Source organism: Perca fluviatilis, chromosome 8, assembly GCF_010015445.1.
Source record: "Perca fluviatilis chromosome 8, GENO_Pfluv_1.0, whole genome shotgun sequence".
Lineage (NCBI taxonomy): Eukaryota > Metazoa > Chordata > Actinopteri > Perciformes > Percidae > Perca > Perca fluviatilis.
Genome location: NC_053119.1, coordinates 27,061,216 through 27,075,465, shown reverse-complemented (window position 1 = coordinate 27,075,465; position 14,250 = coordinate 27,061,216). Strand labels below are relative to the sequence as shown.

General features: G+C 41.8%; 2 protein-coding genes across 4 annotated transcripts in view; one reads left to right on the top strand and one right to left on the bottom strand.

Annotated features, from left to right (window-relative positions):
- The window catches only part of slc41a2a (solute carrier family 41 member 2a), a 21,038-nt gene extending 20,263 nt beyond the window's left edge, over positions 1–775 (bottom strand). The window contains exon 1 of the mRNA XM_039808773.1: positions 759–775. The gene's annotated coding sequence lies outside the window, so the exon portion shown is untranslated. The remainder of the gene's footprint in view (positions 1–758) is intronic.
- The window catches only part of washc4 (WASH complex subunit 4), a 16,618-nt gene extending 2,368 nt beyond the window's left edge, over positions 1–14,250 (top strand). For 2 of the 3 annotated variants that reach the window (XM_039808765.1, XM_039808767.1), the window contains exons 5-33: positions 38–83; positions 194–261; positions 347–429; positions 647–689; positions 784–887; positions 1,388–1,508; positions 1,718–1,841; positions 1,931–2,058; positions 2,191–2,351; positions 2,429–2,555; positions 2,855–2,980; positions 3,075–3,182; positions 3,294–3,440; positions 3,539–3,618; positions 5,417–5,522; positions 5,790–5,906; positions 6,133–6,301; positions 6,836–6,990; positions 7,087–7,161; positions 7,249–7,353; positions 7,502–7,636; positions 9,834–9,942; positions 10,035–10,101; positions 10,591–10,677; positions 10,965–11,112; positions 11,218–11,314; positions 11,594–11,790; positions 13,367–13,457; positions 13,656–14,250. In XM_039808765.1, coding sequence (XP_039664699.1) covers positions 38–83; positions 194–261; positions 347–429; positions 647–689; positions 784–887; positions 1,388–1,508; positions 1,718–1,841; positions 1,931–2,058; positions 2,191–2,351; positions 2,429–2,555; positions 2,855–2,980; positions 3,075–3,182; positions 3,294–3,440; positions 3,539–3,618; positions 5,417–5,522; positions 5,790–5,906; positions 6,133–6,301; positions 6,836–6,990; positions 7,087–7,161; positions 7,249–7,353; positions 7,502–7,636; positions 9,834–9,942; positions 10,035–10,101; positions 10,591–10,677; positions 10,965–11,112; positions 11,218–11,314; positions 11,594–11,790; positions 13,367–13,457; positions 13,656–13,708 — 3,177 coding nt within the window. In that variant the 3' untranslated portion in view covers positions 13,709–14,250. The remainder of the gene's footprint in view (positions 1–37; positions 84–193; positions 262–346; positions 430–646; positions 690–783; positions 888–1,387; positions 1,509–1,717; positions 1,842–1,930; positions 2,059–2,190; positions 2,352–2,428; positions 2,556–2,854; positions 2,981–3,074; positions 3,183–3,293; positions 3,441–3,538; positions 3,619–5,416; positions 5,523–5,789; positions 5,907–6,132; positions 6,302–6,835; positions 6,991–7,086; positions 7,162–7,248; positions 7,354–7,501; positions 7,637–9,833; positions 9,943–10,034; positions 10,102–10,590; positions 10,678–10,964; positions 11,113–11,217; positions 11,315–11,593; positions 11,791–13,366; positions 13,458–13,655) is intronic. The other variant, XM_039808766.1, reaches the window with a different exon arrangement.

Sequence of the window (14,250 nt, the reverse complement as noted above, 5' to 3'; positions counted from 1 at the left end):
TGCTGATTCTGTGTCCTGAATTTATGTTCCCTTGCAGGCAGAAACCAAGTTTTACAATGGCTTATTGTACTACGGAGAAGGAGGTAATCTGCTATTACTATTTACTTTTGTGTTTGTCCTCTGTGGTACACAGTGCTTCTTGATTTTAAAAAAATAAATAAAAATAAGACGTATATGTGCATTTGTGTTACAGTGTCTGACACTAGTGTTGTTGAAGGAGAGTCCCAGATTCAAATGGGCAGATTTATCTCATTCCTTCAGGTAGGCAATGAATACTTTCTGTCTTAATGTACTGTAGTTTGAAATCCAGACTACATTGATAGTTTCTCTCTTTGTCTTTTGGTAGGAACTGTCCTGTTTTGTGTCAAGATGTTATGAAGTGGTGGTCAACATTGTTCATCAGCTAGCTGCCCTCTACAACAGCAACAAGTAAGATCCATCAACTGAAGCAAGTTACACAGTGACTGTCCTGTTCTTGTTGGATTGGCACAGATACCCACGTTGTCAAAAGAGCCTTTGTGCACTTTACATGCAGACAAAACAACAACTTACAGCCTGCATTTCTGGTTTAAGTACTTATTGCGTGTTTGGCTCTGTTACAATGCAAAAGAACACGTGCAAAAGCATTTCTCCTCTCAAATCTTAGGGGTGCAACAAAAATCATTGAGTCATCAGGTGTCCATTTCCAGGTGGGTTTTAAGATTTGGTTAGGTGTATTCATCTCTTTTCTCTATCTCATCTATCTGAATATTTCTTACCATGTCTTACGTGTTCCCTCTGCAGATAGTGTACGAACATCTGGGAGAGTTGTTAGTAGTTCTGCTCACGCTCGATGAGATAATGGAAAATCATGGCACGCTGAAAGATCACTGGAAGATGTATAAAAGGTACACACACACACACACACACACACACACACACACACACACACACACACACACACACACACACACACACACACACACACACACACACACACACACACACACACACACACACACACACACACACACAGAGCAACCAATGAGACAAAGGAAAAGCAAAATTCCAGAAATGTTTTGGGCTACTGAAGACAGCACTCATTTGTTAAAATTTTTAACTATGGATGATGGGATAATTACTGAAATATGTATTAGATTTGCTTAGAAAAGCCAAACGCAACGTTAATAACATGATCAACAAAATTCTTGCTTTCAATTTAACTAAAATATATGTACATTGATCTGACCTAGAAATAGTTTGTATTATTTCCAACACTTTCTGCATCGATACCTAGTTTCATCTCTTTAAACCAGATAGTAGTTTATGATTTTATTTCAACATAGTTGCTTTAATATATAATGCTTCTGGGATATTACTCTTCTGTAATTAAATCCTCCTGTTGTAGGTTGTTGAAATCTGTGCACCATAACCCGGGGAAATTTTCCATTCCTGAAGAGAAGCTGAAACCATTTGAGAAGCTTCTGCTCAAGCTTGAGGGACAGATGCTGGATGGCATGATACTGCAGGTGAACTAATTTCTTTCAGGCCTTTATTCATTTTCTTGGTTGAGGTCTTTGCTAAATAAAAAGTTTTTATTTTTGTGCTTGTATGCAAACAGGGATCAATTTCTCAACTGTAAGCGTAGGTCATTTTAACAATGAATAGTTGAGTCAACACATTCTGCTCATGTCCTCTGAGCAGCATTAGCCTCATGATGTTTACGACTGTGTGACAGGCCTGTGTGGAGCAGAGATTCGATGATCCTGGGGAAGGAGTAGCTGTTGCCAAAAACAGTGCTTTTGCCGAGGAGTTTGCCTTCAACATTCGCACCATATTCACCAATGTCGAGTCCAAAATTGGTCAGTTTCTCTTGTCAGGATAAACTGGATTCACCTCACTTTCTTGCAACTTCCAAGTGAATTTAAGTTTGTGTCTGTATTGTTTTCAGGCGAACCTTCAGAGATTGACCAGAGAGATAAATATGCTGGTGTCTGTGGTCTCTATGTGCTTCACTTTCACATCTTTAGGTGTGTTGACAAAAAGTTCTACAAGGCACTGCTCGACGTCTGTAAAAAGGTAGTTCAGCGTTCTTGGCCTGCCTCTTTTCTCTATCTGCGAGAGCCCTCCCTCATGGTTTATTTTTTTTTCTTAATCTCGCGTAATGGAAACATCTCGCTCATGTGTATTTGTGTCTGCCTCTTCCTCTAGGTTCCAGCTGTCACTCTGACTGCAAACATCATCTGGTTTCCTGACACTTTCCTCCTCGCTAAGGTCCCAGCCGCAGCTAAACTGATGGATAAGAAGAGTCTACAGGCCATCAGAGCGCAGAGAGACACCTACCTGCAGCAAAGAGCTCAGGCACTAACAAAGTCAGTGTGGACAAAAACATTTATTTGGTTAAATTTAGATTTTTAGATTGATTGTTTCCATGGTCTCTTTTCTTCAGGGATGTTCAGTCCTACTACGTGTTTGTAACTTCCTGGATGATGAAGATGGAGTCCATTCTGTCCAAGGAGCATAAAAGCGACAAGTTGGCAGAAGACTTGAACAGCAGGTGTAATGTCTTTGTACAGGTATGGACTGACGGTAATATCCACTAACAAGGAACAAGGCTCAGCGGGACTACAGAGTAGGACACAGCATTCACATGTTTCCAATTCTTCTTCAAACACAGCCTTAAATACACTAAGATGCATTAATTATCCTCAAAAACAGCCAAATACCTGTGTTGTGTTCATCTAAATAAGCTGTCTGTAAGATCCATTTCATAAACTGACCACACAAGATGTAAAACGTGGTGAGCTTTTACATAACAAGTTGAAAATATGACATCTTAACTAACAGTTCCCTTTGTATTTCCTGTCCCTCACAGGGCATCCTGTATGCATACAGCATCATCACCATTATCAAAACCACCATGAACATGTACATGTCGATGCAGCGGCCCATGACCAAGACCTCTGTCAAAGCTCTGTGTCGACTGGTTGAATTGCTCAAGGTGTGTGTACCTTTTTAAGAGTGTTTGCAATCTTTTCACCATTGTCTGAGTAAAACTAATAAGGTCAAGACGCATGATGTTTCTGTCCCCTCAGGCTGTGGAGCACACATTTCACAGGCGATCCATGGTCGTAGCAGACTCTGTTTCTCACATCACTCAGCAGCTGCAGTCACAGGCCCTCAACGCCATCGGCATCGCCAAGGTAAATCCAAATGTGCCCAATTTATGGCATAGCAGAGGAGTTGTGACATAAGTGAAATGTTTATTTTTTGTAATTAGAGGTCTAACTTTGTTTTGTTGGCATTCCCTTAAGAAAAGGGTGATCTCCGAAAAGAAGTACAGCGAGCAGCGGCTGGATGTGCTGTCGTCTTTGGTGCTGGCAGAAAATGCTCTGAGTGGACCAAGCACAAAGGAGCGACGCCTGGTGGTGTCTCTGGCACTGTGTGTCGGCACGCAGCTGGTACGTTGGCACAAGTCGGTGGTTGATGGGATGCAAACACTTCAGTTTCTTTCATTTCGAATCTAACCTTGACATTGAAATCTCTTGCCATTTTGTAGAAAACGTTTAAAGATGAGGAGCTGCTTCCACTGCAGCTTGTGTTGAAGAAGCTGGATCTGATAAGTGAGCTGAGTGAGAGGTGGGATTTGGTTTTTGATTTAATTAAGTTGAACAAAATGTTTTAGTCTGCACGACGCAATCCGTTTTTGCTCCCGAGTGATTAACCCTCCAGGCAGTGGAGAAAACTTCCAGACGTTTTAAGATGCTGCTGCTTGGTGCGGAGCCAGTGTGACAAACCGATTTCAACATCTTGTGGAATACACTCCCCTAAAGGATTATTAGGAACACCATACTAATACCGTGTTTGACCCTATCCTATCAATATGGGCCAACATTTCTAAAGAATGCTTCCAGCACCTTGTTGAATCAGTGACATAAAGAATTAAGGCAGTTCTGAAGGCGAAAGTGATCCCCCACACCATTACACCACCACCACCAGCCTGCCCAGTGGTAACAAGGCATGATGGATCCATGTTCTCATTCTGTTTACGCCAAATTCTGACTCTACCATCTGAATGTCTCAACAGAAATCGAGACTCATTAGACCAGGCAACATTTTTCCGGTCTTCAACTGTCCAATTTTGGTGAGCTCGTGCAAATTGTAGACTAATTTTCCTATTTTTAGTAGAGACGAGTGGTACCCGGTGGGGTCTTCTGCTGGTGTAGCCCATCCGCCTCAAGGTTGTGCGTGTTGTGGCTTCACAAATGCTTTACCGCATACCTCGGTTGTAACGAGTCAAAGTTGATCCTCTTGAATCAATCGGCCCATTCTCCTCTGACCTCTAGCATCAACAAGGCATTTTCGCCCACAGGACCACCGCATACAGGATGTTTTTCCTTTTTCAGACCCTTCTTTGTAAACCCTAGAAATGGTTGTGCGTGAAAATCCCAGTAACTGTTCAGTAGTGTAGACCAGGACCACACCCCTAAATGCATTGAAGCAGCTGTCATGTGATTGGTTGATTAGATAATTGCATTAACGAGAAAGTTAACAGGTGTTCCTAATAATCCTTCAGGCGAGTGTAGACAGCCAGTTGTGCTGTGATGTCTCTTAGGCAAAGATCTTGCACAGTAGTTTTGAGAACAGGCTAAAACAAATACTTCCTTTAAACCAAATCATTAAGATGCTGACATTTCAAATACACATTCATCCCTTTGGCAGGCGACTGTCATCGAGTATCTCTTGAAACCAAAGGTGGAAGGAGAACTAGAATATTGTGCTTAAGTCTCAACGTACTGTTACTTTAAAGACATTTTATAGTACTTGTGTACACATTTGCTTAAATAGGACAGGCGGCTGCCCCTCGGCAAGTTAACGTGAACTTTTACAGTGTACGTATGTACAGTATCTCTTCAGCTGACTGTCAGCTGAGTGTCAGCTGAGTGCAGTGTCCCGTGATGGGTTAACATTTTCCTGGAATTGTACCTTGTACCATTTTTATGTGACGAATAAAATTGATTGATTTTAGTTGTTTTTTTTTAAACACACACACACCTGCTGATTTATCTCCTTTCTTCTGTTCCTTTCTTACAACTTAATGTGACTTCTGTTTCTACTCCGTAACACATGCGACTTAAAATGTAGCAAAGTATGATAAAATGAAAAAGTACTTAATTAAAAGTAAAATTACCAATTTTATAAAAGTACAAAATCGAACGACTCCACTTGAGTAACGAGAGTAAATGTAAGTAATTACTTCCAAGCCTGGTAGTTACTGGCATCGGACACTTGGATGCTATTGTTGGACCTTGTCAGAACTATGTATACAGGACGTTCTAGGCACAAATCATTTCATGTAGGAAATTTGACATTTTCTTTGACCTACTTTAAGAGTCTTAAGTAGGCATACTTAGGGACTTTTTCCTTTATTCCTCAGGGTCAAGCTGCAGTGCAACTGTAGTTTCCTTTACTGGCACCGAGCTGTGTTTCCCATCTACCTAGATGATGTATACGACCACGCCATGGACGCAGCACGAATACACGTAAGACTGATTGCACGCATGATCTTTCTTTGAGATGTTACGTGGGCAAGACTTGTTACAAAGGATTGTTTTTAATTAATTTAAGAAACCTACATTGTTGTATGGACTTTTGAAGTTGTGATTTACTGCTTTACCCGACCCATGGAAGACTGGATCTTCTCATTTATATAAACTATTGTCTCTTTGTTTATAGTTTGCTTTTAAATGTTTCTCTTCTGCTTGTGTTTGATTGGCTTCCTGGATGACGTCTGTGATTGGTTGGAGCAGTACATGTTTAGTGCGCTGCGGGACAGCGTGCCGTCCATGTTGCACGCTAAACACATGGCATCCTGTGACCAGCTACTGGAGAGCTACGACAAGGAGATCATGGACGTGTTTAACGAGGTGAGAACCGATGAAATAAAGTAGCCAGGTAAAATAAGGATGTTGGAGGATAAAGTGAGAGGCAGAAAGAGGATATAAACAGATTGGTGCACAAGCGTCGGGAGGTTTGATTCAAATAATTCTGTATAAATCAAACAAATTACCAGCGTTGCAGTCGCACGTCACTGTTTCTGGGGTACGTTTGTGAACCTTGGTCTCATTTTGGTCTGGCTTTTAACTCTTGTAGCACCTGCTGGACAAGCTGTGTAAGGAGATTGAGAAGGACCTGCGTCTCTCTGTACACACCCATCTGAAGCTGGACGACCGGAACCCTTTCAAAGTTGGCATGAAGGACCTTGCCCACTTCTTCTCCCTCAAACCCATCCGATTTTTCAACCGCTTCATCCATATTAAAGGTGATGTAAAAACTGTGTTTATACATGTACACGCAAGGGCGTAGGTTTCATTTCAACATTGAGAGGTGGGGAGGGGACACATTAAGTGAGGGGTCTGGGTGTCCAATCTGTGCCATTTATTTATTTATTTATTTATTTATTTATTTTTTTTTTTTTTTTGGGAATCTTACAATTTGAACATCTTCATTTTCTAATAGCATCTACTGCACATATTTGAATGAAAAATCATGCATTCCATGATTTGTTTCTATCCTTTATATTGATGTAAATTCAAATGCCGACTAAAATGTGTTTTTTTTGTAAGAGGATTAAACAACTCAGGCTGAGGTGCCCTCTGAGTGTTGTCACTGTTTCAATTGCAACTGCGTTTGTTTACATATTTCCTTCAGTGCAAATGCGAATTAATCTGCTTATCTGTGTGATGACTCACTGGTATTGTGTGTGCTGGGTTATGCTGACACCTGCTGGGAAACTGTAAGATGAGGTTGAGGGTGTAACTGACAATGACGTCTTATTCTTTGTATGTCCTTGCAGCCTATGTGACCCACTACCTGGATAAAACGTTCTACAACCTAACCACTGTCGCTCTGCATGACTGGGCCACCTACAGTGAGATGAGAAACCTCGCCACGCAGCGCTATGGACTTACCATGACGGAGGCACACCTGCCCAGCCAGACCCTGGAGCAGGTCTGTGTGCTTACAACCCTACACATCATTTCAATCAAAGAAGTATAGGTGATACATGGTTGATTTATAACTGGATCCTCTGTTTGTTCTCATCAGGGTTTGGACGTTCTGGAGATCATGAGGAACATTCATGTTTTTGTCTCGCGCTACCTCTATAACCTCAACAACCAGGTAAGACATGTAGCCTCCATATTCCCCTTCTCTCTCTTGACTCAAGCAGGGGTCTGTGCATTATATACAGTTGTTGCTTTCCAACAGATCTTCATAGAAAAGGCCAGTAACAACAAGCACTTGAACACCATCAACATCCGTCACATCGCCAACTCGATCCGGACCCACGGCACAGGCATTATGAACACCACGGTGAGTACACACGGAAGGCAGTGGTGTGTGTTTTTAGTCTGTCTCCATTTGTACTTTTTATTTCTTTTTTTTTTTTTTTTCTCTCAGATATGGGTGTATCAAGGGCTTTTGGCTTACCTGTTGCCCAACTTTTCTCTTCTTTCATCAGGTGAATTTCACCTACCAGTTCCTACAGAAGAAGTTTTACATCTTCAGTCAGTTTATGTATGACGAACACATCAAGTCCAGACTCATCAAGGACATCCGCTTCTTCAGAGAAACAAAGGACCAGACCGATCAGAAGGTAAGGAAAGGCTCAGTCCAAATGCATTCATTTTACCACACCAGTTACAAAAACAAAGCACAATAGGCCAATGGTGAATATTTGCCGGGGTGGAAAGTGTTAGGCTTTAGTTTGGTCAGATGGTTGTTGAGCCCCAACTGGTGAGAGCTGGAAACTGAAATCCAGTAGTTAGCGATTAAATGAACCTGCCAAATGAGCATGTTAAGTTTTTCTTATTAACAGACTTTCAGTAAATCCAGGGACTCTTTTTAGATTTTCTGTTCCTGGAACCAGTTAGCTGTCTAATCCTCCTGAAGTTTCTGTTTTACAAATACTGTGTTATCATATCACTAGGCCCAATAACTTGGCTTTCTGCCACCAGGGGCCTGTTTCACAAAAGCAGAATATATAAATCCAGGATAACTGATAAATCGAGGCTTGACCTAGTCTAATCTGTGCATCCTGGCTGTGCGTTCGAAGGCCAAGCCAGGCTGAGGAGGAGCGACTAGGTCGAGCCGGGCTGAAGTAATTCAGATAGATGCGGCGTCCACGGCTTTCCTCAAAAGACCGCGAGGTCGATCACGGATTTACTGATGCCAAAATGGAGACTACGCATTGTACATACTTTATACAGAGTGAGCAGCAGCTTCTTATGGAAGTATGATATCATGAAATACATTTGTATAAAAAAGAAAGAACACGGCCGCTGTAATGAAACAGCGGTAAGCGAGCGATTCGCGGACCGACTGAATGCGTAATTGTAGCCTAAATATATACATTAACTGACAACTGCTCTGAATTGAAACCGTCATAATCATACCATTCAAGGATTAGGCTACTAATCATTTGCGCAAATTAACAGTTGTACTCTTTGCCTTAAAAGTAAGCAGAAGATAATGTTACTCAGGAAATTTACCATAAAGATCAATTTTCTACAACGCTAGAATATGATGCGTAAATATCTCTTTCACTCTGTTTCTCCCTCTCTCTCTCATGGGCTAAAATATAAATGTCCTAAGTCATATTAACTTCCACTGCTCGCGTTTAATGCAAAGTGTACAACTGTTCGTTTTCCACCAATGACAGTGACTTATTGAATGGTTTCAGTTAAGAGCAGTAGTTCATAAATGTATATTTTTAGACTATCATTCAGTCTGTCCGCTATTGTCTGCCACGCGCGCGTTTTTTTTATTTGATAGAGGACGAGTTTCCTTCTCTACATATTATATGCCTTGCTCCCTGTATATATGGACATAGAAAATAAAGACACTAAAGAACTTGGACTCTAAAATCTAGAAACTATGAAGATAATTAAGTGATAAATTCCTGCACACTGTAAACATGAATGGAACAGAGTGATATTCATCAGTTATTTTCCCCCAAATATAAGGTCAAAAACCATTGAGGTGTCCTCTCCCTGTTGTCATGAATGCACAGTAGCCTACATCACTAGATAGTTACTGGTCCAGTGAACTAAGACTATAATTTGGGAGGACTGTACAATTAGGATATGTTCTTAAAATTGTACAATCCTCCCAAATTATAGTTGCAGTTACTGGACAACACAAATTTTGTGCTAAGAATGCCAAATACAATGTACATGGAAGTGGAACAAACATGATACTTATTGTTAAAGAATAAAAAAAAAAATGAATCAACCAAAATAATTCAAGGTGCATTGGTCAACTATAGAAATGTACAGCATTGTATGTATTGCCCTTTAGTAACAGACTTCATTTAAAACACATTTGAAATTTGATCAGCCTTTTCTAATTATCTCAACAACTGCCATAATATATTAATTAAACTTCTAACAACAATATGAACATCAGTCTTCATACAGCAATATAACAGTAATAATGTCACATGAATAATTATAAAAATAATGGTCACAACTTTAAATAATAACAATACTTAAATGAACAGCAATATGCACCTGTTGTATTTTAATCCATGCTGATAACAATAGGTTAAAACCACTGCTGGGTGATCAGAAAGGCTCCAGGATTAAATAAATCCTGGCTGTTAGCCTGGTCAGGGGCAGGCTAGCTGTACAGAATAAATCTCCATGGTGATTTATGTGCCTCCGCTTCGTGAAACCGAATCAAGGCTTAATTCATCCAGGATAACTGGGAAATCCGGCTTAATCCCTTATCTTGGTTTTGTGAAACAGGCCCCAGCTCCTGTTCAGCTGTAGTTGTCCGTGTTTTTGTTGTAGTATCCATTTGAGCGAGCGGAGAAGTTTAACCGTGGCATCAGGAAGTTGGGCATTACTCCTGATGGACAGAGCTACCTGGACCAGTTCAGACAGCTCATCAGCCAGATTGGTAAAAATAAAAAATAAAATGTCGATCTGTTCTTGGCATATAATCTGCTGCCAAATGTAAACAAACACCAATTTGACCCCGTTTTCTTTAAGGTAACGCCATGGGCTATGTGCGTATGATCCGTTCTGGAGGCCTCCACTGTTGCAGCAGTGCTATCAGGTAAAAAGGAGTTGTGTACATTTTGTGCTGATAGGATGGTCTTGGGCTAAATCAGAATAATTTAATGACTTAATTCTTGATATCTCAGATAAGTCTTTTTTACAGTTGCCCTAAAACCTCCGTCGTAGTTGACAGACTAGAAATCCACCTGTTTGTTTATCTTATTCTTTTGTTAATTTGCAGCTTTTGCCCAGTTAACTCCAGGACTCGTCCTAATAAAAGTAGTTGAGTAAAATAACCCTGCGCTACTTTCATTTCATTAATTTTTATTGTGGGGAAATGTATGCCTACGCCTACGTATGCACGTACAGAATATATCAGTCGACACAAAAAACAAGACCAATGTCTGACATTTGGTGGAATCTTGCCATTTGTACAGTTAAATTTGAACATTCATGTTATTTTATGTAAATATTAGGTTAACTTATGTTTCTAAAGTGGTTTCTGTCATGTCTCACTAGTATGTTTTTGTGTCTGTGTCATCTCCAGGTTTGTCCCCGACCTGGAGGATATAGTCAACTTTGAGGAGCTGGTGAAGGAGGAGGGGCTGTCGGAGGACACCCGGAAAGCTGCTAGGTGGGGCATTTGAAAACCCTGCATTTAATGTCTTCAAATTATAACTTACATGTGTGTGTTGTTGTTTTTTTTGTGCGTGGGTGTGTCCCTTTTGTGGACTGGGTTTATTTTAAATCCATTGTCAGCTCCAGTAGGCGTTGGGGTTTAATATTTCTGTCAAGCACACAAGATACTCAAGCTATTTTCAGTGTAGTTCCATTTTTACCCCTGCAGAGGGCACCACAGCTAGAGAAAATGTAAACCTGTTGTTTGCACAGTTCTTCTTCAATGTTGTGTGTCCTTCCCAGTGTCCTAGATTCAGTGTTGGGAGATCTGACCAGCAACTCTGCAGAGGGCACAGAGTACTTCAAGATGCTGGTGGCGGTGTTTGCACCGGAGTTTCGCAGTGCCAAGAATATGCACCTGAGGAACTTCTACATGATTGTACCCCCACTGGTCAGTGTCGAGACCTTTCTGTCGTGTATGCGCTACTACCTATTTGTTTTTCTTTACCTCCTCTCTCTGTTTTTAATTTGATTTAAAACCAAATCTCTCCCATAGACGGTGAATTTTGTGGAGCACTCCATCAGCTGCAAAGAGAAACTCAACAAGAAGAACAAAACTGGAGCTGCTTTCACAGATGATGGCTTTGCTATGGGTGAGTGGGCTCCGTGTGTGTGTGTGTGTGTGTGTGTGTGTGTGTGTGTGTGTGTGTGTGTGTGTGTGTGTGTGCGTGTGTGGCGTGTGTGTGTGCGTGTGTGTGTGCGTGTGTGTGTGTGCGTGTGTGTGTGTGTGTGTGTGTGTGTGTGTGTGTCTACGTCTACGTCTACGTCTACTACACAACATCAGCTTCATGCTCGACACTCGTTCTGCTCTGTGGCTGTTGACTCCCCGGTCTTCTTCCTCACTAATACCGCTGTTTTCCTCGCTCTCTCAGGTGTGGCGTACATTTTGAAGCTGCTTGACCAGTATCTGGAGTTTGATTCTCTGCACTGGTTCCAGGCCGTCAGAGATAAGTACAAGAAAGAGATGAATGCTGTGGTGAAGGAGCAGAGCGTCCAGTCTGCCAGCCAGGATGAAAAGTTGTTGCAAACGATGAACCTCACTCAGAAGAGGCTGGATGTCTACCTTCAGGTACAGTGCCTGTTGCATGTCAAAGATGCGCACACACAATACAACTCCCTCTAACTGGGGGATGTTGACAGGAAGTATAATGTTGCCATGGAGTGTGTTTTATTTTTTTTAAATTTTTTTAGCCTAAATGTTTGACGTTTTGGCAGCATTAAATGTATCCTGAATTAGCTATTGGCAGTTCCTGTTTGCAATGTATCCGAGGATGTACAGTACTGTCACTAGATGACTTTGTTACTGTAGAAAACTTTAAATGACGATTCTCAGGCAGGTTCTGACAATTTAAGGAATTTTTATTTAAACCAGTGCAGTGTATGTAATTGCTTGGTTCCCAGTATTTTCATTCACAACTTTATCTAACTATAAGCGCGGTTCAATCAGGCTTGGCTACGGCTCGCCTAGGGATTCGGCGCGTCCCCTTTTTTTTCCCGTCTAGCCCGGCTCAGCCTGCTGGGAGCTGCTGGAACGGCCGAAGAAATGTGCGCAACTGCCGGGAACAAAACAACGCGGTGGAGAGCCTAAGAGTCTGGGCGTTCATTTATCATGTGTGTACTGCAGGATAGACGGCATCACTTTTTGGCACGACACCGGTAGCCCACTGAGAAGACATGCTTCGGCTCTCCGTTGGTAGCAGAGCCGGTGAACTGCAATCAATTAGTGTTGACAAACTGACCCGAAGAGCCGGTTAATTAACCCGACTCGTGTCACTGAACCGGGAGAATCGAGGGCCATACGTCACTGAATCGACTCACTCCTCGTGTGTGTGTGTGTGTGTGTGTGTGTGTGTGTGTGTGTGTGTGTGTCCATCAGGAAATGAGCTACCTAGACCAGGCTACTGAACGAGACCAAATGCGGCCGGCCCGCTAGAGTCTAATGTAATCAAGCAGTGTCTTGGTTGTCGGCAAGTTTGAGTTAACCAAGCCTTGTTTCTGGTGCATCTTAGATGATTGTGTTCATGGCAATTCACACATTATCGATGGAAGTACATCACATACAAATAGACGTCATGTTATCTTGGTAATTATGTTAAGTTAAATGTTAGAACCGGTGAGCCAATCTATTAACTCAGTGGGCCAACCACCGACCGTCCAGTTGAACCGACTCGCGTAAAAGAGTCGGTTGTCCCATCACTGCAATCAATGAGCCGCCATGTCGGGAGCAACTCCCCGCCCCCGTTGCTGTACTGCGCATGCGGGAGACGCACACACACAGAGGTTCCTCTATTTATAGTTGGATGATTTTTGAAGTGGATTTATGGATGTTTAGTCACGATGGACGTAAGAGATAATGATATCCTCGGCACGTGTAGGTCAAACTGAATATAAACAAATTAGTTTTAAAATACCTTTTAATTGCCTCCAATGAGGTGTGTGTCACAGACACTGCCGCTGCTCCGGCTGCTGACTGTGGACCAAACCAGCAGGCCATACTACAATAACTAGCTTCCTGTTGTTTTTAGAACACTGCTGCGCAGCTGTCCCTTTCTCCTGGCACAGTATCTTTGCCCCTCGTCTCTCCCTCCGCGTCTCGTGTAAAACAGTTGTTCGCTCTGACCTCTTTGTCTTCCTTTTCACTTCAGGAGTTTGAGCTGCTCCACTTCTCATTAAGCAGCGCCCGGATCTTCTTCAGAGCAGACAAGACTGCAGCCGAGGAGACTCAGGAGAAGAAAGGTTAGGTGGTGTTGGAATGATTAATGGAGTCTTTTTAATTATGCAAAACCACCCTGTCATGCAGGCTTTTTGAAGATGATTTTTTTTCATAGAAAGATAGTACCCCAATTAATGCAGGGTGAGGTCAGTGTCTTCATCCTCCTTTTAGATCTCAGAAAAAACTTACTTGCCTTTTTTTTTTTTTTTTTTTTTAACCAGAAGAAGCTTCCAAAGCAGGAGGTACAACCCCTGCTGAACCTGCCTCAAAGTGACCCTCCAGATCAGTGTTCACAACTTGAGTACTGACAGATGAGGGGAGTATGCGCCTGGCCAGAGGAGGAAGTTTGAAGAGAGGATCTCGAGCAGCAGATTGCACTGAAATGTGTGTGCAGTTTAGGCAGAAAGGACCATAAACTGGATGAAACGACAGATAATTGAATGATATTGTTTCTCTTTATGTCCCATGACAAAGCAGTTCTCTTCATTAGAGGAAAAAAAATTTGTGCTTAAGTGTCTATTTTTTTTTTTTTGTGTGTGTTTCCGTTCTACAGAAACATCAATTTAACATCCCCTCAGTTTTGAAGTGTTTGCAACATCTAAATAAATTCAGTTTGAATTTGTAGCATTTACGCAAGCGACTGCAATTTAAAAAAAAAAAAGGTCAAGTGGTGTAACGAGTGTAAGGTGAAAGTGAATGCTTTCCTCTGCCACACTGCCTTCTGATACTTATACATCCAGTCTGGATCACTTTTCATAGCAGCTGTATGCGTGTCCTCTGCTAATCAGAGACAAATTCAATCAATGACTGATTTTT